Source organism: Harpia harpyja, chromosome 14 (assembly GCF_026419915.1).
Source record: "Harpia harpyja isolate bHarHar1 chromosome 14, bHarHar1 primary haplotype, whole genome shotgun sequence".
Taxonomy (NCBI): domain Eukaryota; kingdom Metazoa; phylum Chordata; class Aves; order Accipitriformes; family Accipitridae; genus Harpia; species Harpia harpyja.
The window spans coordinates 9750931-9775700 of NC_068953.1; the positions used below are offsets into that span (position 1 = coordinate 9750931).

The following is a 24770-nucleotide window of genomic DNA, read 5'->3' on the forward strand; positions in this document are numbered from 1 at the left end:
CCATGGCAACAGGGAAGAAACCAAAATAAATGGGATGGTGACTTCAAATGCCCAGGTGCAAGCAGGCACCCAGCAGGAGCCCCGCGTGGGGGAACATGGAGCAGAGCAGAGCGCTCAGGGGGAACATGGCCAAGAGAGCACCTACTGCCAGCAGCTCAAGCCAAACCCCACCATGATCTTCTTGGGCCCTATGAAGGGCTCAGAGACCCCTGCAGACCCAGCATGGCTCCTGCAAACCCAGCAAGAGTCACACACGTGCAAAGGGGAAGGAGCTGATCCTGCTCCTCGGCAGTCACCAAGCAGCATCCCCGTCCTGCGAGGCCACCCCTGCCTGGCTCCAGCACCAAGGGAGGGACATCCAGCCCTGAAGAGACCTGCTCAACTCCAGCTGATCCAAAACCGGCAGCTCGAGGCTGCTCCGGCGCAGCCAGCACTGGTGACCCAGCCGAGCCCTTCCCTGGTCAAACCCACTCCTCTCCCAGGGATCGGGCTGGACCATGCCGGGTGGACCTTCTCCTTGCACACTAACGGCACGCATCGCCCAGAGCACATCGTTAGCATGCGGACAAACGAGTTCCTAACACAAACTCAGGAGTCACAGATCACCCTGGGCCCCAGGAAAGAAAGAGTTTGGCTATTAAAAAAAAAGAAAAGAAAAAAACACAAGGAAACCCCCACGGACACATCTAAGCAGACTTGCTGCTGGCAAACATTGTTTGGAGTTCTGCATAATGTGTTTCCCAGACCTCCAAGGAAGTAATGCAGTTATGCTCCTTTCCCAGCAGACTTCTTTCCCCTCCTCTCTCTTTGCTATTTTTCAAACAATTTTTCCCCTCTAAAAGCCTCTTCCCTACTGAGACTGTGTTCCTGCCTCTTTCATCAGCTTTTCTTTTAGAATGAAGACCAGGATGCATATGTAGCCGATGCAGATGAATTCACAATCAGTCAGACATTTGAGTTTTAGCTCGACTGACACTTAACAGCCCTGTTACTGAGCCTTCACTGATATTCAGAGGATGCCAGCAGTGAGCCTGAGAGCAGGAGGCAGAGCCAGAACCAGCCCACACCCCTGCCTGTGTCCACCAGCATCCATGCAGGCGCAGTGACCATGTCCCACACCAGTCTGCACCCAAAGCCAGAAGAGCCCAAGGCACCTTTGACAAGACTTTCTGCTCTGATGGGCTTCTGCAAGTGCCTCGTCCATGGAGGTCACCTCCCATGGGTCCCTCTGTGCACCGTCCTGGAGAACAGGAAGGGAACCAAGGGACTCCCCAGAAGAGCAGATTGTATGTATTTAGGGTATTTTGCAAGTTTCTAGATATTCCACCAATTCCTGCTGGGTAGCCCCCAAAAAACTTAAGTACTTAAAAGAAAGTGATTCTTTTCACTAAGAACAAGACCTGTCACTAGAGGTCATGTTCATGCGAAGACACCAAAGAAGAACAAATGGCTTAAGGCGATCACAAGCGCACAGAGCTTGGTTTACACCAATAGCCCTGTACAGACCCAGGCAGACGCGGCCAAGGTCACGATGGGGCAAGCCCAGACCTAATTCCTCTTAAACTCCTGCTGCGAGGCACAGCCCAGGACAGCAGGGATTTCTGCTGGTATCTGCAGGGACCAGTTTTGGTGTTTAACCACCACCATCCCGTGACAAGCCACAGGCACAGCAGCGCTGGCCTCTGCCGCGTATCTGAACTTGGTTGACCTGCACAAAACATCGATGCCAGCACCTAGTGAGGATTAGCAGTGAAACCCTTATATATACAAATATGCAAAACAGCAAGAGAAAGCGAGTTATTTCATTTCAGGTGCACACAATCTGCTCCAAGCAGATCATAAAAGAGAGGGTAGAGCTCAAGAAGAAAAAGCATCTGTTTTCTTCCCCTTCTCCAAATGGTCCCCAATATTAACTTGCAACTAGACGCGTACACACTTCGAGCTTTGCTGGGAGGGGATGGAGAAGCTCCAAGGGGAGTGGATGGGCTGGAGCAGGAGCTGCAGGAGGGGCTCCAGCCCACCCTGGATGGTGCTGGTTGCTTCTCCATCCCCTCTTGCTATGGGGCTGGGGAAAGCAGTGCAGCTGGGTACACATTATCATGGCAGGGTACACGTTATGGTGGCTGGGCACGTGTTATTGTGGCTGGGCACGCGTTATTTCTGCATTGCCCGCAGCCACCATGCATGGACAGGATCTAAGCAGAGGCTAATTCCTGCTGGTTCCCTTGAAATGCCATTATAGGAATCAAAATTCATGGTGAACTGCAAAGTTATTTCCTTTTGGTTGTGCCCCAGATCAAACTAGCAGCAAGAATTTGAGCCGTGCGTTAAGCAAACACCAGCGAACACCCGTCAGCCGCCCAGCCCCATCACCAGGACCTGTCAGCCTGCTCGAGGGACCTGGTAGGCACCCGAGAGGGGCAGCTAGAGGGGAAAGCGGCAGCGGGTGGCAGCCTGTCAGCCGACAGCTCTGGTACCGGCAGAAAAGGGGCTGCCAAGGCCAGGGCGGTGTTTCACAGTCCCGTTTCAGAGCCGAGCGGTGCTTCACAGGGGTCACAGCTGAGATATTTATTGGGTGGCTTGCGTGGCTGCAGCCAAAAGCCCCTGCCAGCACGTTACTTAGCCTTCGCAAACATGGTTTTACGGGAGTGTTACAAGAAGGACAGGGTGTGTGCGAACTAGATGGGTTGCAAAGCCTGCCCTGAACTCCCTGCAAAGGGAGACAGCAGCGGAAACTTCTCTGCTGATTAACCCTTGAGCTGCACAGATGGGAGGGCCAGACTGAAACAGAGCCAAGCAATCCTCCACTCCAGCCTCTGAATCTGTGCAACTGGTTAACTTTGCTTTCCCCCCCCCCCCCTCTCCTTTTTATTTAAGAAAAAAGCAAGCTCTCGCCCAATGACCTGGCAGGCTTAGCCCCGGCTGCCTGCAGCGTCCATGTGCCAGGGAAGGGATGCCGAGTCCTGTGCCGTGCCCATCCACGTAAGCAGGGAGGGACAGACGGACACAAGTCACTGCTGCTTTGGCTGCGTCACATGGTGAAGGCAACAGCTCCCTGAAGGCAACACAAACAAGTCCCGTGCAAGCACTATCCCAGGACACATGGCACCAAGGATCCTGGGATGGCAAGCGGCATGGGGAGCACGCCGATGGTGCCACGTGGGCATGGTGGGGTCCTCCACAGCTGGGTGCGCACGTCCCTAGTGCAGGTCCCTGCAGCTCTACAAGCCACTGCCCTTGCCAGCCGTGCTCCCCGCTGCCTCCCAGAGAAGCCAGAGTCACCGCCGCAAGAACCTCGATGCCCTTCCCATACCCTTCTGCAAGGGACCATGGACTGCCTGCTTCGGCGGGGACACGAACCTGCACTCAACCTTGTGCAACCATGCCATGCCATGCCATGGCCTCCCACACCCTTGTCCTCCAAAATGGATCCTCTGCTACCAGCAGCTCCACCCAGCAGGAGAGGTGGCCACACCATCCATTTGTGTCCACGGACCATGGGCAGCATTGGTGAAAGCTCGTCCATGATGATGAGAAACATAACTTGGGCTTGACAAGGGAGCAGAAAGGAAACCCACCGCCTGCTCAAGCTCTCAGACAAGTAAAATTTCCCACCAGCTTCTCCCTCCTGGTTGGGTCTGTCCCCCTTCACTCATTCCTCAGCTTATCCCCATCCTGCGACAGGAGGGGACACGCGAGCCAGAGGCCGGCTCTGACACCAGGGCAGGAAAGAGCAGCCCCAGAGCCATGGCCGGGGAGCAAGCACCGGCCCCAGTCGGGCTATCAGGCTACGGGGAAGGAGGATCAGCGCAGGGCTCAGCAACAACGGCCTCCAACCGCCGGGCTTGCTCGGATATTGGAAACACATGTTCGTTGGAGAGAAAGAAAAAAAGCAGCTGAATATCCACACAATTGCTGTTAGCCGGCGGGTGAGAGAAACCAGAGCGCACGGCTGGAGAGGCTCCGCTGGGGGACACGGGGACGGGGCTCCCCACCACTGCCTGCGCGGCCCAGGAAGGGCAGCTGCCACCACCCAAAATCTGCACTCTCTGTGCAGGTCAGGTATCTGCAGGGTCTAAGCATCGGACACGATTTTAAGAGTTAAACACCCAAAGCAATGAGAAAAAGCTTGAGCGTAGCTAATGCTGCAACACTCCGACCTGCCAAGGCAGGGTCTGCAGATCGGGGCAGAGGTAAGCGGGACCAACACGCTAGACTGGCCTAAAAATGTCATCTTCCTTTGAAACGTCTTCTGCTTTATCGTATTAAACCATAAACGTTTCTTCGGCCCCTCTGCTCCCAATTGACAGCCGGTTACACAAGAAGAGCATAACTGGCCCATGCAGTCATTTTATTCCAGTGAAGGATGCATTTTTGGTCTACCCACTGACAGAAGCAAAACAAAGTCTTTTCTATTGGAATAAATCTCTACGTGGGGAAAAGGAAAAGGCTGACATTAATACAGTGCTGGCGGCTTAAGTTTACTTTTTGAAAACAGACCCAAAAAAATCCCCACACAGACAGAGCCAGGAGTGGAAGGAATTGACAAAAATCAAAAGGAAACTTAGGTCTCATTTTATGTTGTGATACTTAAAGTCACATTTTTCAAGACACTTTAACCGCCCCAGATTTTCACTCCAGGCTGTGTGCCTAGGAAAAAAAAAAAAGAAAAAAAATAGAGTGAGATCTGGGCCTTTGATGCTGTCGCTTGAGAAGTGCCAGAGCCAGGAGAGCTCCGTGCTGAATAAACTGCATCCCACTTGCAGACTAGTCAAACAACCTAGAAAATTTCCTTACAGGGTGAGGGTGTTCGCTCCCTCAGTAGTATGAGAAAAAACGGCTTCTCCCCTTACAAAGGCAGGGGCACAGAGAAAAAAATTAATGTTCTGTTTGCAAAGGCAGCCTTTCTGTCCAATTTGGGAGCTCAGCGACTGATGTCCATCCTCAGTCAAGCACAAGCAACGCGACCAGAGCAAAGCAAGCAGCTTACTGGAGCTCAGGGAGGCTTTGATGGCCCCTCGGAAGAGGAAACGCCATGTTTCTCTGGGGTACAGCAGCTCTGCTGTGTTATTGAGAGGGCTCCAGATGCTGCAGCCCTAGGAAGGACAGCTTCACGCTGTCCTCAAGCTCCTCAAGTCCCCAGGAAACAGGGGGGGATCCCAAGGACAACCCTGACGGCTGAGCTGCCCGAGACCGAATGCAGGAGAGGGAAGCCCCAAGGGTCTGAGCAAGGACGGCAGGGTACGTACGAGTGGCCAGTGGCTGGGATGAAGTATATACAGCAGTGCACCCGCGTGTCGGGGATCCGCTTCTTCCGGTTAATGTTGATTTCCTCCTGCAGGTACTTCTCGTACTGGTCGTTGATGAACTTCATGATGGGCTGCCAGCTGCAGAGAGAGAGAGGAACATGGGACGATGGGTTTGTGTGAGGGATCTGGACCACCCTGAACCTCCCGCCTGGCCTGACCGTGTGAAGCAGAGCCCACCGAGCCAGGGACGCTCAGCATCTTACAGAATCCCAGAAAACAAACAAAACAAAACACACTCACACGGGGAATGTTTTAGTTCCTGTAAGCTCCCATTCATACAGCAACTGCAGGCGGCAGGGAAATCACAAACCTCCCGCGTTCACCGCTTGGCAACTCCACGCACTGCAGGAGGAGGGGATTTACTGGCTAGTTTAGACAAGCAAGTGCCTAAAAATTCCTTTCTTCTCTCCTCCTGGACCCAGCTGCTGAGCAGGGCAGGGCTGGGAGCATCCTCTGGCTCCTTCCACGGTGCCACGGCACAGGAGCAAGAGCAGCATCAAACCGCACAAGCAAGCCCAGCTCGTGGTGAGGAGAAGGCACCTGCCATCGGCCAGCCAGGCCAGCCTTGTCCCAGCCCAGGGGGGCCATCCTGCACAGCCAGCCACCGTCCCAGGGTCTCCTGGCAGAGTTCAGCCTTCAGAGCCACATGAGCGAGGTCCGGGGACTGGCCACGCCGGCACACAGCTGCTCCCGGCCGCAAACAAAGGTTGTCTCATGCCCGGAACAGCAGGATGTTTGTGGGTTCTCACAGGGTCCAGGATCAGCCCCAGGGAGCATGGTACCACGCTGCCGCCCACAACAACCCTCTCCCCTGCTCCCCACGGAGCATGGGTGGCACAGGACCAGGCTACGGCCCTCAGCACCAGCTCCGGGTCAGAATGCTCCAGGGCTCAGCCGCCTTCCCTCTGCACCGGCCCCCGCGTCAGCGCAGCCAGCTCACCAGTTCTCGTTGTTGATGTGGTCTCCAAAGCCCGGGGTGTCGATGACCGTCAGCTTCATGCGAACACCCTTCTCTTCTATCTCTGAAATGGAGAGGAAAGCCGGTACATGAGGCAAGCGTCGATGAGCACTCTGGCCAAGCCCACCCTCCCAAAATCAGCTGGAGGGCTGGAGCTTTCTCCCAGGGGAGAAATGCACCTTCACAGCTTCTAACAGGCACAAATCAGCCCGCCAAAGGGATGCAGCACCACATCTGCCCTGAAATGCCACCCCCCGTGGCCACCTCACTTGTTCCCTTCCACCACAATTAAGTCAATTCTGGGGGATAAAGAAAAAATAGATGTTTTTTCAGCCCTGCAAGCATCTCTGGATGGTAAAAGCCCCTTCAGAGAGATGAGAGTGGAGGTTTAGTGGAGGTCCACAACCCCCGCGAGCCCCCAGAGACACAAGGCAGAGCAGGACCAAAAGCCAAAGCACCAGGTGGGATCTGCAGAACCTCACCGTGAGTGATGGATTTGATTTCAATGGTCTTGGGGATCCGCTCTTCAGAAGTCGGCTGTACAGATTTCCGGCTGATTTTGGATTTGAAGAGGGTGTTGATTAACGTGGATTTCCCCAAGCCGCTCTGACCTGGAAAAGAGCAGGATAAACCACAGTCGGCACTCACTTGTTTCCGGACTATTTTTTCAGGGGCCAGGGGATGGGGATGCTGACAGACTCAGCCTGCACCGGATCGGTGGGAGGGAGGTAAGAGGGGCAGCTGTTTCTCGCCAGCCTCCCCAACTTAAGAAGCTCAAGTCCATCCCAGGAAGGAAGATGCTGTGGGCAGCAAGCACCTCCCCTGGCTCCAAAGCCAAAGGCTTGCTGGGAGTGAGCAGGTCAAGAACTGGTTCCTTGCATCCAGCTGAAATCACAGCAGTCCCAAGGACAGGCAGACACTGTCGGGGATGTGTTAAGGGCTGCGGTGATACTCAGCAGCCCTGAAGAAGGGCACGGGGACCAGGGAACCCCAGGAAGGAGCATCCTGACACATCTGTGCCTTTACCCTCCTGCAGCCTCCCCTGTCCAGCTCCACAGGGAAGACTTAGGAGCAGCTTGGCAAGCCCTTAGTTGGACAGCATTAACAGCAGCAACAATCTTCCGAACCTCAGCCCTGCAGCATCCACTCCTGCTTCCCTGCTGGACTTGCTTTTGCAATTGGACCAGCTGGCTGCACAGATCCCTTTAAGCAGGTCTCAGCCAGGAACTCCTCCGAGTCCCACAAACAACGTCCCAGGAAGCACATCAGATTCCGCAACTTCAGAAAAAACAGCTTTTAGAGAGAAGCATTTTCATGCTTTATATCCCAGAGCTGAGGCCAACCTGTGCAGAAAGGACACCAGCAGCTCTCAAGTCTCCAGATCAGTTGCCCCATGAGCTCAGAGAACAATTTTTCCAGAGCAAAGAAAACAGAGGAGCTCCTCAAAATCCAGGGAGCAGATGCTTGGCTTCAGAGCAGATGTTCTGTGCCCCCTGCAATCACTGCAGAGCTCCTGCACACACCATGGGGGCCCCTTCAGCCCCATTCTGCTGAGCCACATTGCAGCCAGCTATCATGGCACTGCTGCCAGCATGTCCCTAGCACCACAGGGTCTCTCTAAGCACAGAGTCAGCAAGGGTTTCACCTACATCCTCCAGGGCCCTGACCCATCCAGGCTGCCAAAGGCACCCAACACTAAGGCAACGGTAGGGTCAACCAGCACATCAGCACTGGGCATCATCTCCTGGACAACCTGCTCCCTGACTGAACAGCAATTTAGAACCGAGTTTGCAGCGCTACCGATGGCACGCTGCAATCCAGCGCAGGAAAAATCTGTTTGCCAGCCACTATCACAGCTGGGTTGTAGAAGAAACACATGGACCAGGCTGAGGTCAGGTGCTCCCGGTCCTCTGCTGCCTGAAAACATGCGGGGCCAAGCGCAAACAGGTCTGGAGCTGCAGATGCAGACAGCCAAAGCAAAGCTCTCATTGCACTGCTCATCATTAAACAGAGCACGTGGGGAGAGGGGGAAAGCGGGGCGACACGCTGCCTGAGCTCCTGGCAGTCCATCTCTGCGTTCGTGCCTGTCCAAGCTGCCAGAGCCGCACTGCCTGGAAAGGGATTAGAGGCGAGAGCCGCCGGCTGCCATGGATGCGATGTCCCGTTCTGAACCACGGCTGCAGGCTGACCTTGCCGAGCGACGGGTGCGGCTGCACCCCAGGGACCCGACAGCCCCGGCGCAGGCGGCTGAGCGCAGGGCAGACCCGCTCCCACCTCCCCTGGTTTGCAGCCCAGCGTGTTTCCCTGAGCTGAAATCAGGTGGGGAAAGCATGGCTGAGCCTCAGCTCTCCTCTCCTTCCAGCTGTTCTGCACCAAAAACTGAAAAAAAAAGATGTGCTTTGGGTTTTTTTTTTAAGCTTAGACCTTTTTTCTCATCTCCACAGCCTTAGAGGACACAGGGCTAAGCTGATCTCAGCCTGAACACAGGGCTAAGCTGATCTCAGCCTGAAGCCCCCTCTCAGAGCTTCGGTCAGGCTGGTGAAACCCTTTTGAACAGGGACCCTGGTACACAGGGCAGAGGATTTTCAAAAAGCCCCGTCACAAGGAGACGGTGCAGGCAGTGACCCCTGACTGGCAGCAGTGCTTAATTCCCACCTCCCTCACAGGAGAAGTCACGTCCCTCCTCCCTCCCCTCATCTCCTGCCTGTAAAACAGGGATTGCAACGATTTCAATGCAAGGACTCGCAGCTTAGACTGGATTGGAATAAAGGAGCTAAACTAATCCCTAGAAGCCGCTGCTGCCTCCCAGCCTCAGCAGAGCACCTCCTCCCCGAGGGCACCCCGTGAGGTGCTGCTCCTCCCGCATCCCTCCCCGCGTCTTCTGGGAGGGCCAGAGCTCAGCTTGTTTATGCTGCCACGAATTCCCCAGCCTGTAAACAGTCAGCCCAGAGCCTGCCAAGGAGAAGAACAATGTTTTCCAGCCGCGCTGCAGCACAGGCTTTCATACCACACACAGCGCTGCCAAGGCAAAGCCAGGCCCTTTCCTCAACATCCCTCCGCATCTGCAAAGCAGAAAGCCGAGGCGCTGCCACGGCACAGACTGCTCGCAAAGGTATGGGAGCCTCTTCTGGCAGGGAAATGAGGGCTCAGCTCATGCAATCTCACTTGCAGACTCTCAGGATCAGTGCTGCTGCGATCCCTCTGCCTCACTGGCAGTGGAGTGCTGCTCCACTGGCAGGAAAGAGCTGCGCTTGTTTAAAAACCTTGCGAGAACTGGTTCTGCAGTGACCAGGTTTGCAGCGATCTGCCAGCCTGGGGAGCCCTCCCCATAGATCAATTTGTGTATGAGAATATCAAAATGAGGAAGGCAGAGCATCAGCAGAGCTCGCTGGGAAGCTACAGCACACTAATATCTTTTACAGAATTAGCACACTCTGGATCAGGCCCTCCCGTAACCCCAGGAAGCCCCCCCAGGGCTGCGGGGGCTCCTACCCCAGGGGCATCCCTGCACAAACCTGCAGCCCTACACAACTCCTTGCAGGAGGAAGCGGGATGGCATGGCTCCACCACCATGCCATGGGCCATGGCCTCGGCTTTACTCTTCTCATCACCCTGCACCTCCCCTGGGAGATTCAGGCAGGGAGAGCTGCTGCCTGCACAGCCCAGCCCTGGGGAGCGCAGCCCAGCTCATGCAAGGGGCTCCAGTGGCCACGCCAGACACTGACAGCTGGAAAAAAGCAGAAAAGGCTTATTTCTTTTCCATTTTCCCCTTACACAGTGTCCCACAGTGCCCACCCAGCTCTCTGGCTATTCCCAGCATTTTGCTGGTGAGCAGCCGGTGCAGTCCCTGGCACTGGGAGCCCAGGGGCTGCAGGAGTGCAGACCCCCACAGCAGAACCTGGAGCCAGAGCAGTGGCGATGCAGCCAGTGGTCTCTAGCTGAAATAAACCTCCTTCATTCCTTCCACCCTGCAGCCTCGGAAAGCTAATGAACAGGATCTTGTAGGCAGCAGGATTTGGACACACAACCTTCCAGCCTTTCCTCCCTGCATGTGGGTACCCTCTGGCATGCTCTCATTCCCCCCTGTGCCACATTGCAGGTCCCCAAAGGAGCCACTGGTAGCAGAAGCCACTCAAGCCCAATGACCCAGCTACGCAAACCCCTCTTGCTGGTCTTTATTCCCACCAGTAAATCACACATGGCATTTCTTCCCTGGTACTTGCAGTGTGGTTGCCTGAGCTGCACAGCACAATACAAGAAAACTCACAAGCAGGAATTTTACCCAAATTGCTGGAAATACTGGCAAAAATTAGGGCTCTGGTATACCAGCAGCAGTGCAACCCCTTGAGCCCTGACGTGCTTTCTGACTGCTAAAACCAGTGCAAGGCTCCCAGGAGAGCAGGCAAGAGAACTAGCTCTCTGCAAGGCTTTGGTGAGTCCCAACACCCCTCGAGGTGTTCCCCTCCAGGACGTGCCTATGGGTAACGCACCCCAAGACGTGGGAAGATGCACAGGACCACAGGCCAAGTCACATTGACAGCTTTAACAACAGCTGAATTCAAGCCAGCTCCTCGGGAGCGGGTTTGCTGACCCCTAAGGCAGAGACCCCAGTGCTGAGTCCGAGCTGCTGCTCCCAAGGAGAGGACAAACATCGTCACAGAACAAAAACAACTCGCTAAGCACGTTGCAGGCAGCTGGCGTGGAGGGAGAACTCACCCACGACCATGATGTTGAACTCGAACCCCTGCTTCATGGCTTTCCGTCTCATCTGCTCCAGGATGGCGTCTATCCCCACATAGCCGAAGTCCGCAGCCGGTTTCTCCGGCCGTGTCGGCACCGCCTGCTTGGGGCCGGCATCCCGTGGAGCATCCGTCATGTTGGTTGCGTGGCTGGGAACTGTCTCTGGACCTGCGGAGGCAAGGAGAGGGTGGTCAGGGGTGGCAGGCACTGCTGAGCACACTGGGATGCTGTTCCTGGCAAGTAATGAAAGGAGCTGCCTGTTCCATCTGAAACAGAAATAAAGCACGTGCAGGGACTCAGGGCACCAGGAGGCTAAGAGGAAGGAGGCATGTGGGAACTTCCTTCACCTGTAATTACATTAAATTTGGGATTCCCCTTCTTAACTTACTGGATTCACCTTGATCCCTGCCCACATCCCCAAGCCTGCCACAGCAAAGGGATGCTGCTATGGGGGCAGTAGGCACACCAGGTCCCACAAGCAGCTGATCTGCCGCCACAGAGTGGGACCCAGCACCGAGAAAGTTCTCGGTACAAGTCCATGAGTTTAGTGAGTGATGAAGGCTTTTAGCAACACAGCCCTGTGCCCAGGCACTGCCGTTAAAGGCTTGCAGAGCTACACAGCCTGCCTGCTCCTCTGTACCACTGTAATTACAGTGCTATGCACACTGCTGGCGTGAATGCCTCGCGGCCACGTTTCGGAGAACTGGATGGCTTTGCAGACACAGAAAAGTCCTCAGCATCTACTGACATGTGCCCTCCTCAAGCTCCAGCTGATGCAGCTCAGAGGCTGCCTGCCCCAGCTTGTAGAAAACCCAAAACCTAACACATTTGCATCAAAACGGGTCACGCCAGACAACACCCACGCAGCCACGAAGCTTTCGCAATCCTGCTCTAATTCTGCCAATATCGACCTGAGGAACCCAAATCCTTCAGCTTCCCACAGAGACAGGGCGCTCATCTCCCCTGCAAGACAGCTCCAGGTTAGCAAAGCACTTCAGGAGAAGCAAACATACACCTACTGCCTCATTTAAGACCTTCGTAACAAAAATCGGGGAACCATCCACTCCCCCAGGCACCAGGCAGGAGCATCTGCCACCGGGAAGGACAAACTGCCCCTGATGTGCTACCGGGCGATGCAGTCTGCTCCTACACTGCCCCAGCTGCTCCTTGTCTCCTGCAGCCGGCACAGCAAATATCCTGAAGGCAGAGCATGCACAAGGTCAGCCTGGTCCTTGCAAGCTCCTGGAGGTATCAGCCATGCACGGCAAGCTCCTCTGATGCAAGCACAGAGAGGCAGGTTTTAGGAAAACACACTTCTGAGAGCCCTCCCCAGCCCAAGCTGCTGCTGATCGATGCCTGGGTCCCTGCAACCACCAGCCTAAGCAAGCATTTTATTTTTGTTATGCTTTTTGCAACGCTTATTTATTATTTTTTATTATTTATTATATTATTGTTATTAATAAAAACAATATTATTTGCAAAGGACTTATTGCGAAGTCCTCATTCTCATTCCTTCAAACAGGAATATGGCTCTCAGCTCATCTCCTCACCCTACTGTTATTTCTGGCCTTTGATGAGGTGCTGCCTGGTTTTCTCTCCCTCCCTCCCTCCCAAGGGATTTGTCTGTAGAAGCGTGGCTGGTCCAAAGAGGTTTCTCCAAACACAAGTCCATCATCCCTTGTCCTCTGGTGACAGGCAGGAGCCTCAGGAGCAGTGTCAAGCCAGAGCCTGCCGGGGTCTGCAAGGCAGAAGTGCTCGTTTCCTGCAAGCACAGCGTGCTTCCACGTGCTCAAATGCAGGCCAAGCAGAAAAAAAATATAAAAATAATATGGCTGTGCAGACCAGTGTTACTCACAGAGCTGCTAGAGAGCAAACGTGCCATAGCTGACACACGTGGAAGCAACATGCTCCTCCCCAGCTTTGCACTGGGTGCACGCGGATTCAGGCTCTTGCGCAGCTGGCAACGCGCTGCCGCGCTGCTCCTTGCAAAGCCAACCGGCCCGGCGTGTCTGAGGTCTCGCTGCAGATCCCAAATTAGCCCCGTTCCAAAATGGCAAGGCCAAAAGTGGAAAAAAATCCCTACATACCAGTAGAAAAAAAAAAAAAAAAAAAAGACTAAATCACACGGAAAATATGCTGCCACCAGCAGCAGCGCTGGGTTATGCAACAGCTTTAACTCCTGCAGGCACCGCTTGCACGCACGGGACAGAGCCCAAAGCACGCTGGCCCCGCGGGATGGGATGGCAGCCTGGGAAATTGGTGCAGATAAGGTCCAGCAGCATGCACAGAGAAATCAAGAAATTAAACAAATTGAGCAGAAAGCCACCCTCCACTTGCAATAAAGGCCAGGAGCATCTCCAGGACGTCCTGGCTGCTGATCATCTATCGAGCTCTGCTAACGAGCAGCCGGCAGCGTGCAGAAGGGGCTGACCCCCTCCCTGGGCAGGGGGACGTGCAGGCAAACCTGTCCCCAGCATGGGGAACAGATGCTACATGATGCCTCGCCATGTTGCTTTCAGTGCGAGGAGGGCTCGGGACTCCCCAGCCCCCAGCAAGACAAAAGCCACAGGAAGCACGGGGCAATGGCAGGCAGCAGTTTCTCACCACGGAGCACGCAGGCGCCCTGCCACCGGGGATGCGCTCGAGCAGCCCATGCTGCTTCAGCTGGCCTTTGGGGAAAAAATTATTTAAAGGACATTTTCTTCTAACACCTGGCTCCTGTTTGGGAAAAAAATAAAATAAAAATCAATACATTGCAACTAAGAGTGGCTGCAGGACAGCAGGGATGCAAAGACACAAATGCCCCAGCAGCACCAGCAGACCCCCAAGGGAAAGGCTGCAACACAGACCCTCACTTTTATTTAGCTTCCCAGCACTGAGCTGGTCTTTTCTTAGCATCCCAGCATCCCACTTGGCTCCAAGGGGTTTGTGCCAGCAGAGGCAGGATGGGTCCAAGCCGCAGGACCACTCCACGGCACAAGCACATGGGGATGCTGTGCTGGGTGGCAGGGTGCACTCCTGGCAGGCGCTTGTCTAAAATAGAAAGATCCTAGAAATAAATTAGAGCAGAAGCCTGGGACACGCCATGGGCAGATCCTGTACTTGTTTGACACGTCGTGCTCTCTGTGGGGACAGCGCCAAACCTGCGGCGCTCTCGGTGCCAGCATCGCTGAGCCAACCCTTCCAGAGCACTGCAAGGAGGGATGGATTAATAAACACCCAATACGGTCAGAAATTCCTGATTGCCACTGAGTCCCTGGTGAGAAGAGCAGGATCAGACCTTATGCACCATTGCTTCACCAGTGCCACCGTAACACGGCTGCTTGTCCCTCCCACGGGGACAGAGGCTGGGGAAGCGTGCGGGCTGCTCGCTTTGCTGATGGGGGCAGAGAGCCCAGAGCCTGCAGCTCCCTCCAGCTTGCGTGTTCCTGAGTAAACATGATGCACGTGGGAACACGTGCTTGTGCCATATTTAGACCTCCTCTGCCAGGAAAACCCTCTCCACATGGGCACGGGAGATGTCGAGACCGAGCGGGAACAGACCCACAGCTCCAGCCCGGGCGCCAGGCTGACTCAGGACAGCTGCTCCAAAGTTGATTTTGCCAAAGACTCCGGGCTGTTGTGCTGTAATTGATGCACGTCAGACATCAGCCAAACTCAACATCTGCGAAACAGCAGATGAAAGGCACCCCACAGGGAGGGGAGCCCCAGGGAACCTCCTGGGGAGCCCCCCGCTCCTCCAGCCAGCTGGACGCCGTGTGCGGGCGGTCCTGGGATGGGCTTTGCGAAACGCTGCTGGCGAGGGGCTGCCAGCAAACCGAGGGCTTAGAAATGCTGCACTGATGCCACACGGCTGCAACAACCCGGGTCGGGTGCAGGCAGGGGATGTAAACGCAGGCTGTGGGCTTGCCCGAAACCCCAAACCCCAGGGCCGGCAGTCCTCATCGAGAATTTGGGAGAGGGATCTGTGGGACACTGGTGCTTCCACTGCAGATACACAAAGGTTAAATAACCCTTGCAGAGGCTGAACCGGGAATGTCTCACATACTCCAGCTCTCGGCTAGACCCAGCAGCTCTATGCTCTGCTCCAGCGATGCACAGGGAGTGGGATGCTGGTGATCCAGGAGGACAGAGCTGATCCTGGAGCAGGACTGGTCATGGACCTGGCTGGTGCTTAGTGGCTGCACAGAGCCGCCGGCGAGAGGCCAGGAGGCTGCACCTCTGCCACCACCATCTGCCGCATCCTCACTGCCACCCGCCGCCAGATCAAACCATTCACACATGATACGGATGCACACAGAATCAGTGGAGAAATACTAAAGCTTGCTGGGTAAATCAAAGAAACATCCCTCAGATGCAGGAAGCACCAAGCATTTGCCACCTTTTGGCAATTCTGCAGCCAGTTCTGCAGAGCTACAAGCACACAGAAGACCAGGATGCTGCGGTGGGGATAACTCCCCTTCCCTCCACACAGCAGAGACTGGAAACACCGTGGGCTTCCAGATTTGTTGGATGGATTCACGCAAACACAGAGAGAAGATTCACAGCAGCGAACAGCGGTATATCAGGGCGTGAAAACACAACTGCTTCCCAGGCAGCTGAGCATCCACAGATGTTTTTGAAGGAGCAGTGAGGACCAACTAACCTTTCAATTTTTGGGAGCAGCGGTCTTACAAAATTGTGCCTGTAGGGTGTAACGGAGATGGTTTTAGAACCAAAGAGTGAATTTATAGTTCCTGGTTAACTACAGCCAGCCAGCGGGATGGGACTGCAGCACGTGCAGCCTCCAGGGCCTCTCCCCTTTGCACACCAAGCCGGTGACCACAAGCTATGGAAACAGATCCAACCGGCGGAAGAGGTGGCAAAGCCACAGCTTTCCCTTCCGAGGGGACAGGAGGAGTTGGGAGGGAGGCGGCAAAGCCGGGGCTGGATGCAAACCCAGCATGGCCCAGGCACCGCTTTCTTCAGCTGCCCAGTCAGAGCCATCACGGGATCCCCCGATGCCGAATGCAGCGGGTCCGTGCTGGTCCCACAGGGATGTGTGGGTACCAGGGAATGCAAGGGATGGCTCGGTCCAAGACTGGGGGGCAGCCAGCACCCCAGAGGAGGGCTCAGCCTGGCGCGCAGAGCCACTGCCACAGACCCTGCAGCACAAAACTGTAACTAAGGGACATTTCTATTATTCAATTGCAATCATCTGCGCCCGGCTGGCACAGCCAGGCCTGAGCTGGAGCCTGTCCCTTGCTTCCCTGGGCACCAGGCTATGGTTTCAGGCTGGCAGGCAGCCCAGGCCCACCTACCAACCGGTTACATTTCCTTCTCGGCTTGCATTTCCACCTGGGTGCCAACAAACACAACCTAGAAATAGCAGAGGATGCTTAACTACACTTTGTTAGACCGAATCCACCCAAGAGCTGTCAGAGAGGTGCCCAGGTGCCTCCTGAGCACACAAGATGCTCCAGGCTTGAAGCCTTTTACTCACACGGGGAGCTGGATCCATTTTCAGAGATCGAAAAAGGAGGCAGCGATTCCTGCTCTAGAGCGAGCACCTCAGTAGGCGACCAGGCAGGGCCACAATGCCGAACCACAGGCACGCACCACGGGCACGCACCACGCGCAGCTGTGCAGGTCGAGCCATCCCCACTCACCACGTGCGCTTCCGCTCACTGCGCGCTTCCCCCTCCCTGCTCCGGAAACGGTCCTCTGCGGCTCACCCCTCCGCAGCTCATCCACAGCTCGCTCGTCCACAGCTCACGGTGGTCGCTGGCTCTTTCATTTACAAGAGATGGATGCTCCAGGCCTCCCTGTCACGGCTTCCCTTCCCAGCTTAACCCTCCGGCTACCGCAGGGTCTGGTCACGGGCGTTTCCGGGCTGGGATGCAGCGAGCTCGTCCCAGAGGTCAAACCACGGTGTCACCTCTGCCTGGACGCAACCTCGAGCGCTCGCAAACTGCTGCCTGCGAGTTCAGGCGCAAGCCCCTGTGGCACCTCAGCGTACCCCAGGTACGGCGTGAGGCCGACCACCGCCCTTCCCCGGCTCAGACACGTGCCAGCCCTTGCGGCGCAGCCGGCAGTCATACATCCTCATTTCTCCAACCACGTGAGGCAGCAGCTCTAAACCACTTACAGAGACCTGCAAGAAGCTGTTACGCTGTTCTCCTTCTGTTCGCCCAGAGAAGTTTAAAAGGAAGGAGATTATCATAAACAACCCCAAGTCTTGCCTGCTCCGGTCTTGCAAACCGAGCCCCGAGCCTCGGGCATGCGGAGGTCTCTGGCCACGCAGATCCAATGGTCTCCCTCCATAAGCAGCTTCCCCCAGAGGTGGAGCGAGAGCTGACCCCGAGACCAGCCCTGTCTCGCTGGGGACAACTGTGTCACAGGGCAACTCTCCTGCACACCCATGCCAGCAAAAGTTACTCCATCAACCAGCCCCATGCAGCAAAACGCCAGCGGCCAGCGCAGCCCTTTGTCCCCGCAGCCATGCTCGGGGTGCCCGTGCCCAGGGGGGTCCGAGGCCCTCCACAAAGCTGATTCCCTGGTGGGTCTGGGGAGGGGACCCGCTCCTAAGCCCCTGTCCACCCTGAGCGAAGCTGTTCAGTGCAGGAGGGACGTAGAGACCCTTCCCAGCCCCTGGGCAAGAGAAAGCACCTCTCGCCCCTGTCACCGCTTCTCTGCAGAGCTCTCTGCTTTGAAAACAAAGAGGCAGGCAGCGCTCCGCAAACTCAGCTTGCCCAAAAAGCGTTGCAGGAGGAATGCGTCCCGCCGCAGGCCCCGCACGGGCACCTCGGCACAGGCACCTGGCAGGGCTGCGTGTGCCCAGAGCCGCCGTGCTTCAAGCCCAGGGCTGACCTCCCACGCCTGACGGAGTTACTGACTTCTGCAGCGACAGCAAAAAAATAAAAGTAAGCCAGCAGTGCCAGGGCTGCCAGCACCCCGAGGTACGGCGAGTTACCAGTACTCAAGGAGAGATTTATATCCAGGGGGTTTTTAGTTTAGTTTTTTTAAATTTTTTTTGTTTGGATATTTTTCGTTCGGTTTTGTTTTGTTTTTTTGAGTGGGGGGGGTGTTCTTTTTTGTTGTTTTTTTTACGAAGGCCAACTGCGTCCCAGACGCCCCGAGACCCCGTTTATGGGGGGCGGCAGGCGCAGCGCGGGCGGGGCCGCCGGGACCCCGCAGGAGGTGCCCCCCCGGACACAGCCGCTATTCATCCCCGGACAATGCCGGCATCGCGGCCAGGCGGCCGCCGAACAACGGCCCCTCTTGTGGGGCGCAGGGGCGAGAAGGGCCGGCCGGGGCCTGCGGGACGAGCCCCCCCCCCCGCCCCGGTCGCACCCGGGTACCCCTGCCCCAGCACCCCCCCACCGCGCTCGGGTGCCCGTGCCCGGGGCCCTCCGTGGGAACCGGCGTCCCACCCCCCCCCCCCCGCATTCTCAGATCCTGCCCCAGACTAATTCACCCCCAAAAAAGCACTTCCCCCCCCCATCAGCCCACCCCCCTCCGCTGCCCCCCGCCTCCGCGGAGCCCCCGCCCCCGGGCACCGGCGACTCACCCGCGGCGGCGGCGGCGGCTCCAGCAGCCGGCGGCTCCCGCCTCCTCCCGCGCTGCCCTCCGCCTCCTCCCCCATCGCCCTTCCTCCTCCTCCTCCTCCTCCCCCATCACCCTGCCTCCTCCTCCCCCACTGCCCTCCTCCCCCTCCAGCCCGGCCCGGGGGGATGGAGCCTCTTCCCGGGAAGCTTGGTTCGCCCCGGGGCGGTTTCCATCCCCCAACAGCTACGAGCCTGCCCCGGGCCGGAGGAACGGGGCCGGGGGGGGGGGGGGCGCGGCTCGTAGAGGTTAAGAGCGGGAAGGCTTTGGGGGCGATGTGCAGCAGCACGTCCCACGCCGTCCCTCCACCCGCGGTCACTCCCTGGCCCACGCAGGAGGTGCGGGGGGGTCGGTGCTGGGGACTTCCACGGGGAAAGAGCGAGGCTGGCACAAACTCGGCAGTCCCACGCCGAGCAGACCCGCGGTCCATCCTGCTGCTCCAGGGACGAAGGGACAGGGACACGTCCCTGACCCCAGCACAGCCCTTTTGGCACTCGCCAGCGCTGAAACTTGCCTTTTGCTTCCAAGCATCCTGAAATTCTCCCAGCAGAGACCGAAACCCACCTCCGGTGGGTGTTAATGCCGCTGACCGTGGGCTCGCTTTGCTCTGCAGCTGTTTGAAGAGCCCTGGGCCACATCTCACATCCGCTGGGGACAAGACAGCAGCCTACACCCACCGACCTGGCTGCTTTTTAAAATCATGTCAGTTAAGCTGAATAAAGATATTATCTGTCTCCACAAGCCCTTCCTGCCTTATATCTTGATTACCAGCACTTCACCACCACGTCTCTCGCACCAGCAGAAAGAAGAGCCCCAGCCGCAGCAGGGAAGCAGCGATGCGCACGGGGCCGGGCAGGTGGGCTGCACCACCAGCGCGAAGTGCCGGCCGGTCCTGGTGTGGGTCAAAGCCCCCTCGGTGCTGTTCAGTGACGGCCCTGGGCAGCAGGCGCAGAGAGCCCAGCAACGCCTGCACCGCCCAGGCTGCAGGGCCAGGAGCAGAAGGGGCTCGCTCTCCCTTCACGGCCATGCTGCAAAGCCAACCTGCCTCTTTTGGCCCCCTGGTTCTGACATAGTGCTTTGACCTATCCTATGATCTCGGGGTATTTTTTCCCCCAGCTCCCTGCAGTTCTCAGAAGATCTGCATTCCCAGAGAAAGGCCTGCAGGCAACGAAAGGGTTAAGACAGATTCGCACATTTGCAGTCCCCAATACCCAAAGGACTCCATTTCCCATGCACAGCCCACAAGCCAAGGGCTAGTACTTGTCCATCCTTTTTGACTTGTTATCAGCATCACCAACCGCTGTCAAACTCCTGCTCCAGAGGCAAACCCTGCCACCCGTGCCAGCCACACCGCAGCCCGCCCTGCCTCGCCACCCGTGGCTTTCGCGTGACTGTCACCTTCCTTCTCCCCCTCCAGAACACCAGCAGCGGTGGCTCTTCCTCCACCCAGTGCAGCTGCCATGCACTGGGCTCGCAGCATCCTCTCCCCACAATGCCCAGCAAGGCTAGTGTGGGCTGCCCTGGAAACGATGGGTGCTCAGGGGGGCGAGACTTGCGGCCCCCCACTTCAGCAAGTGCCACAAATGTCAATTTCTGAGAAACCTCCAGCCCAGCACCCAGGCAGGAAACCCAGCCTCAATCTGCTTACGCTGCAGCTGCGCATAGCTTTCTGCTGGATTACACCACTTTTTATGACTTAATAAAGCTTTAACCCCTATCAATGGGCATTAGTGTTTTAATCTCCCTAATCTCCAGGAAAATCCAACGCTAGATGCCAAACTGGGCTTGCCCAAGTAGCAGCTGGGTCTGTTTGCAAGTCACTCCAGCCTTGCTTTAGCTGGAAAAAGGCAGGAGCAGAGCTGGAAAGCAGCTCAGCCTGGCTCTACAAAGCTCTGCTGTGCTCGCTCAGGTGCTGTGCTTGCACAGGGAATAAGGGAGGGATCTCAGGTGCGCATAGGCTTTGCAGATGTGATCCACTCTTCATGTCCCTGCCGTTAAATTAACCACATCTGTAACGTTGTGCAGGTGTTAAGCATCTAGTACAGGGTTCGCTTGCCCAAACCAAAACCAGCAGCAGAGGGGTGAACACGGGGTGCTCAGCCACATGAACAATGCCTCACACCGCAGTGTTATTTTTTCACATTGAAACCATGGACATGTTTTAGTCTTGCCTCTGAGGAGGGGAAAAAAAAAAACCTTATATAAAAGTTCCCCCCTTGGTCATTGAAGCTCTACAATGGAGCAGGATGGGAGCTCATACTGTGTACAAGTTGTTTTTCAGATTAATTTGTAGAAAATATTTTGTTTCAACTCTTATCTCATCCTTCCCAGAAACGACCCGAAGTGGGGGAGCGAGCAGCTCAGAAGGACAATAAAGTGGCATCCTTGGCCTTAAAGCAAGTAAGTACACCAGGCTTTGGTAACCATGCTTGTTCTCATGAAGGCTCTTGGGTGGCTTTGGGGCTGTTTGCACAGAGGAGGCACTCACAGAGTGACAAATAGCCACCTTTGAGATTTGTTACTACAGGAGCATCTCTCTATTCTTGCAAGGAGAGCAGGGCCCTGCCGTACTTGTTCTCCCACTGCTCACAAGCAGGACCGACCGGCGGAGGAAGGAAGCAGCCTTACCCCTACGGTGCAGATGAACAGGAGAAGGATTAAGTGACTCGCCCAGGGTTACGCAGAAAACTTACAGCAGAGCCAAGAACTGGATCCAAATCCTCTATTCACAGTTTTAAAACCACAAAGTCATTTTTCCTCTCTTTCAAAAAATAATAAGGGGAGCAATTCTAGCGAGGCCCTCTTGCTGTTCTAAGTAGCACCAAGGGATTTGAACTAACTACAGATCCAGTTCTCAGTCTTGCAACTAATCCAAAATAATAAGGAAGGCTCCTGCCTGCCTTATGCAGTCCCTTCTGTACTACTTTATCTGACTTCTTTGCAGGTGAAAGCAGATCCCCATGTCATGGTCACACTGCACAGGGCAGTGAGGATGAGTCCCCGTGTTAGCACAGGGCTGGTAGGGCTCAGTGGAGACAGTGGTCCACAGGTGGTCCAGCACTGAAGCTCAGGAAAGGTTGAGAGGCAGCAGAAGGAGCAGATCACCAGCGGTGGCTTCCATAGTACCTGAGTTTTGGGGAAAATCCCAGCCACTGTCCTTTACCTTGCACCAGAAAACTGCCAGACGGCAGGGCTGTTCCCTGGCCACGCCAGCCCTGCTCCACCCCAGCAGCACCGCAGCTCTCCCCTACACCGGGCAATGCTCTGCCCTTGGCCAGCGTGTACTCCAACTCCAACCACAGATCCCCAGCTTTGAGGAATAACCAAGATCTGCAAACGAAGACAGCTTCACCAGGACTAATCAGCCTGCGGGGGAGACCTGCAGGGCTGCCAACAAACATGTTTCACCCCAAGCTGCCAACTCTAAGACAACATCAAATCCCTTGAGCACACGGAGCATGAGCAGGACATCTTCTCTCGCAGGAATGCTGAAGGGACATTTCCAATTTGTACTGCACTGCACCAATCCCCAGTTAAAAGTGCACCATTAGGGCTTAGTAAATAATTTTTACTGTTTTAATAGTGCAGCAGTGCTGACCACCTGCAAGTCCCCAATGACTTCAACGGATAGCTGGAAATCCTGCCAGCTGTATTTATAATCTCGGATCAATAGCAGAATGAAAAGCACATCCAGAGACCTTGGTAAAGCACCAGCAATCTCAGTTGGAAGGCAGTATGACCGAGAAAGGGACGTGGGCTTGCAGACCACAAGACCAAGATTTAATTTTTTAAACACTGAAAGAGACACCATTACTTCTAGCAGGAGCAGAAAGGATCCCCCATTACCGGGAACATCTAAAACCAACCCCAACACTCTTCTAAGAGCCTGGCTGCAGGTCTGCAGGTGTTACCACCCAGGAAGGGCTCTGGCAAGTAGCCACAGTGGTCCCTTCTGAACGTGCAGGGTAACTCTCCAGAAGGTCTGTAATGGTAAGAGCTACAGAACGACGATATTTCCTCCCTTCTGGCTGTACTGGACTCCCAAGTCTATAGATGATGTTGGTTTTTTTCTTTCAAGCTACTGGATTTTGGCACTGAGTAGCTTCTCTGAGCAGCCCATGTCAGAGACATCTCTGCAAGTATCACAGTGGTTCCTCCATAAAAGGAGTTATTTGGTGGCTTAAATCTCCCTAGACAGAGACAGCAGTGGAGCAGCAGGTACCACAGGGTGCAGGCACTGCCGGGAGCACCTCGGGGCCCCGCAGGCTCCATCACGCAGAGCAGGGACGTCCTGAGTCAGCACAGGGAGCAACCACCATCAACCCCCCCATGCCTTGGCCGGGAGCAGGCAGCAGAGCCTGCCAGCATCATTGGACCGTGGCCGTTTTGTTGAACCCATGTTACACATGGCATCAGGACCGATCCTGCTCCCACCACACCAAAAACCAGGGGCTCCTCCAGCCAGACACCTCCAGCCTGCTCCCATTTTCCAGGAGGGAGGGAGGGAGGGAAGGAAGGAAGGAAGGAAGCAAGGAAGGAAGGAAGGAGGGAAGGAATTATTTCACACACTGCCACCAGCCAGCGTGCACAGCTGGCATCGTGTCCTTGGCGCGAGTCACCCCGCTCCCCAGGGAGGCCGTGCCTGGCTTCCCAGTGTCACATCCCAGCAGTGCCCCTGCAGCAGCCTCCCTTCCTCCGGCACATTTCTTCTGCAGAGGATCTGCGGTGTCTGCTCACTTGAGCAGGCAACGCAGGAGGCTCCTTGCCATGCTGGAGCAATCCATCATTTTCCAGAAGGGAATGGGCTTTGCTAGGAAGCCACTCTGGGGTCACGAATATTTGGAAAAAGCAAGAAAAAAAATTCCTCCCAACATCCCCCACCCTTGCAGGGGTTTGGCCACTGATGTGCCAGTTCGGACAGCGCAAAGCACACTCAGCATCTTCCAGGCAACTCCCCCCATGCTGCAGCTCTGAGCACGGGTTTTGCTCAGCAGGGACCGGTCTGCCTTGGCACCGAAACACTGCAGCTCAAGAGTCACCAGGACAGCTCTGCAGATGGCACAGCTTGGCCCTGCCAAAGGAAATCCACCTTGCTCTTTCAGCTGCTGCCTTTTCTTTAGGAGCAACCCTCATCCCTCCTCCTCAAGGGCACTATCTACTCCCCATAAACCCCCAGCCAGACTATTGCAAAGGACAAATTATCCTCAAAAGGGTAAAGCAAAGTCCTCTGTACATCACCCCAGCAGCATCCCAGTGCCACGCTCCACCAAAGCCCGTATTCTGCCCTGTGGAGAGAGGGGTGGACAGACAGACCCTCCGTGGGTCTCGCACGCCAAAGGGCACCTCGCAGGGGTCCAGCGCTCCTCTACTGCTGCCTGTTTCTCTCACCACCAGCAGCACAGTCAAAGCAGACTCAGCAGCAGTGGCAGAGAATGAGTTTGGTGAAAATAAATCACCTTTGCAAGGGGGAATGGTATCGAGCAACAAATTCAGCCACCTGTGTCACCCCACAGCTCAAGCAAACTTGCACAAGTAGTTTAAACTCTGTTTCACCCCAAAGTGGCATCTCCTTTCTAGATGGGGAGATGCCCAGGCAGTGGCAAGGGGACACTTCAATGTTGCCCAGGCAGTGACATCCCTGGGGGTCACAGGATCCACCTGGTACAAACCAAGGTGCAAAGTGGGTGCTGGGGTGCCCTGAGGGTCACTGCAGACCTTCTGCACATACATGCTCATCACCAGCAGCGCGATGGATACGCGTCTGTGCAAGCTGTGCATAAAGGGCCTTTCTCCACCCTTTGTGTGCTTCCCCTTTTAAACCTATAAATTCCCTTTGGAGGTAAAGAAAGAATTTAGGGCACCCTAACCTTGAAAAGAAGGAAAACTCCATTCAAGCTGCCAAGCTGCCGGGCTGTCTCCTGCAGCTTAATTAATAGCAACCCATCCCCAGAAAGCTGCTTGCAGTGCCAGCTGTCTCCTCTGATGGAGGTGCTTTTCTACGAATAATAGTGCTTTGTATTTTGATGGGGAAAGGTCAGGAGGATGGGGGGGAGGAGGAGGATGGGGAGAGGGAGGGAAACGCATTGCTTCCCTGCAGCTCCTGGTGCCGTGAGCGAGTCCCGCTCAGTCCCCATCTGCTCCTGGGGTCAGATCTGGGAGATGACAGCACCCCTCCATCA

General features: G+C 55.8%; 1 protein-coding gene across 7 annotated transcripts in view; it reads right to left on the reverse strand.

The window, feature by feature from the left end:
• SEPTIN9 (septin 9) overlaps positions 1-24770 on the reverse strand; it is a 145014-nt gene that overhangs the window by 9807 nt on the left and 110437 nt on the right. For 6 of the 7 annotated variants that reach the window (XM_052807447.1, XM_052807448.1, XM_052807450.1 and 3 more), the window contains 4 exons: positions 10984-11175; positions 6750-6878; positions 6250-6331; positions 5250-5387 (listed from right to left, as the gene is read on the reverse strand). In XM_052807447.1, coding sequence (XP_052663407.1) covers positions 5250-5387; positions 6250-6331; positions 6750-6878; positions 10984-11175 — 541 coding nt within the window. Of the gene's footprint in view, positions 1-5249; positions 5388-6249; positions 6332-6749; positions 6879-10983; positions 11176-18556; positions 18601-24770 lie in introns of those variants that run through there. The other variant, XM_052807451.1, reaches the window with a different exon arrangement.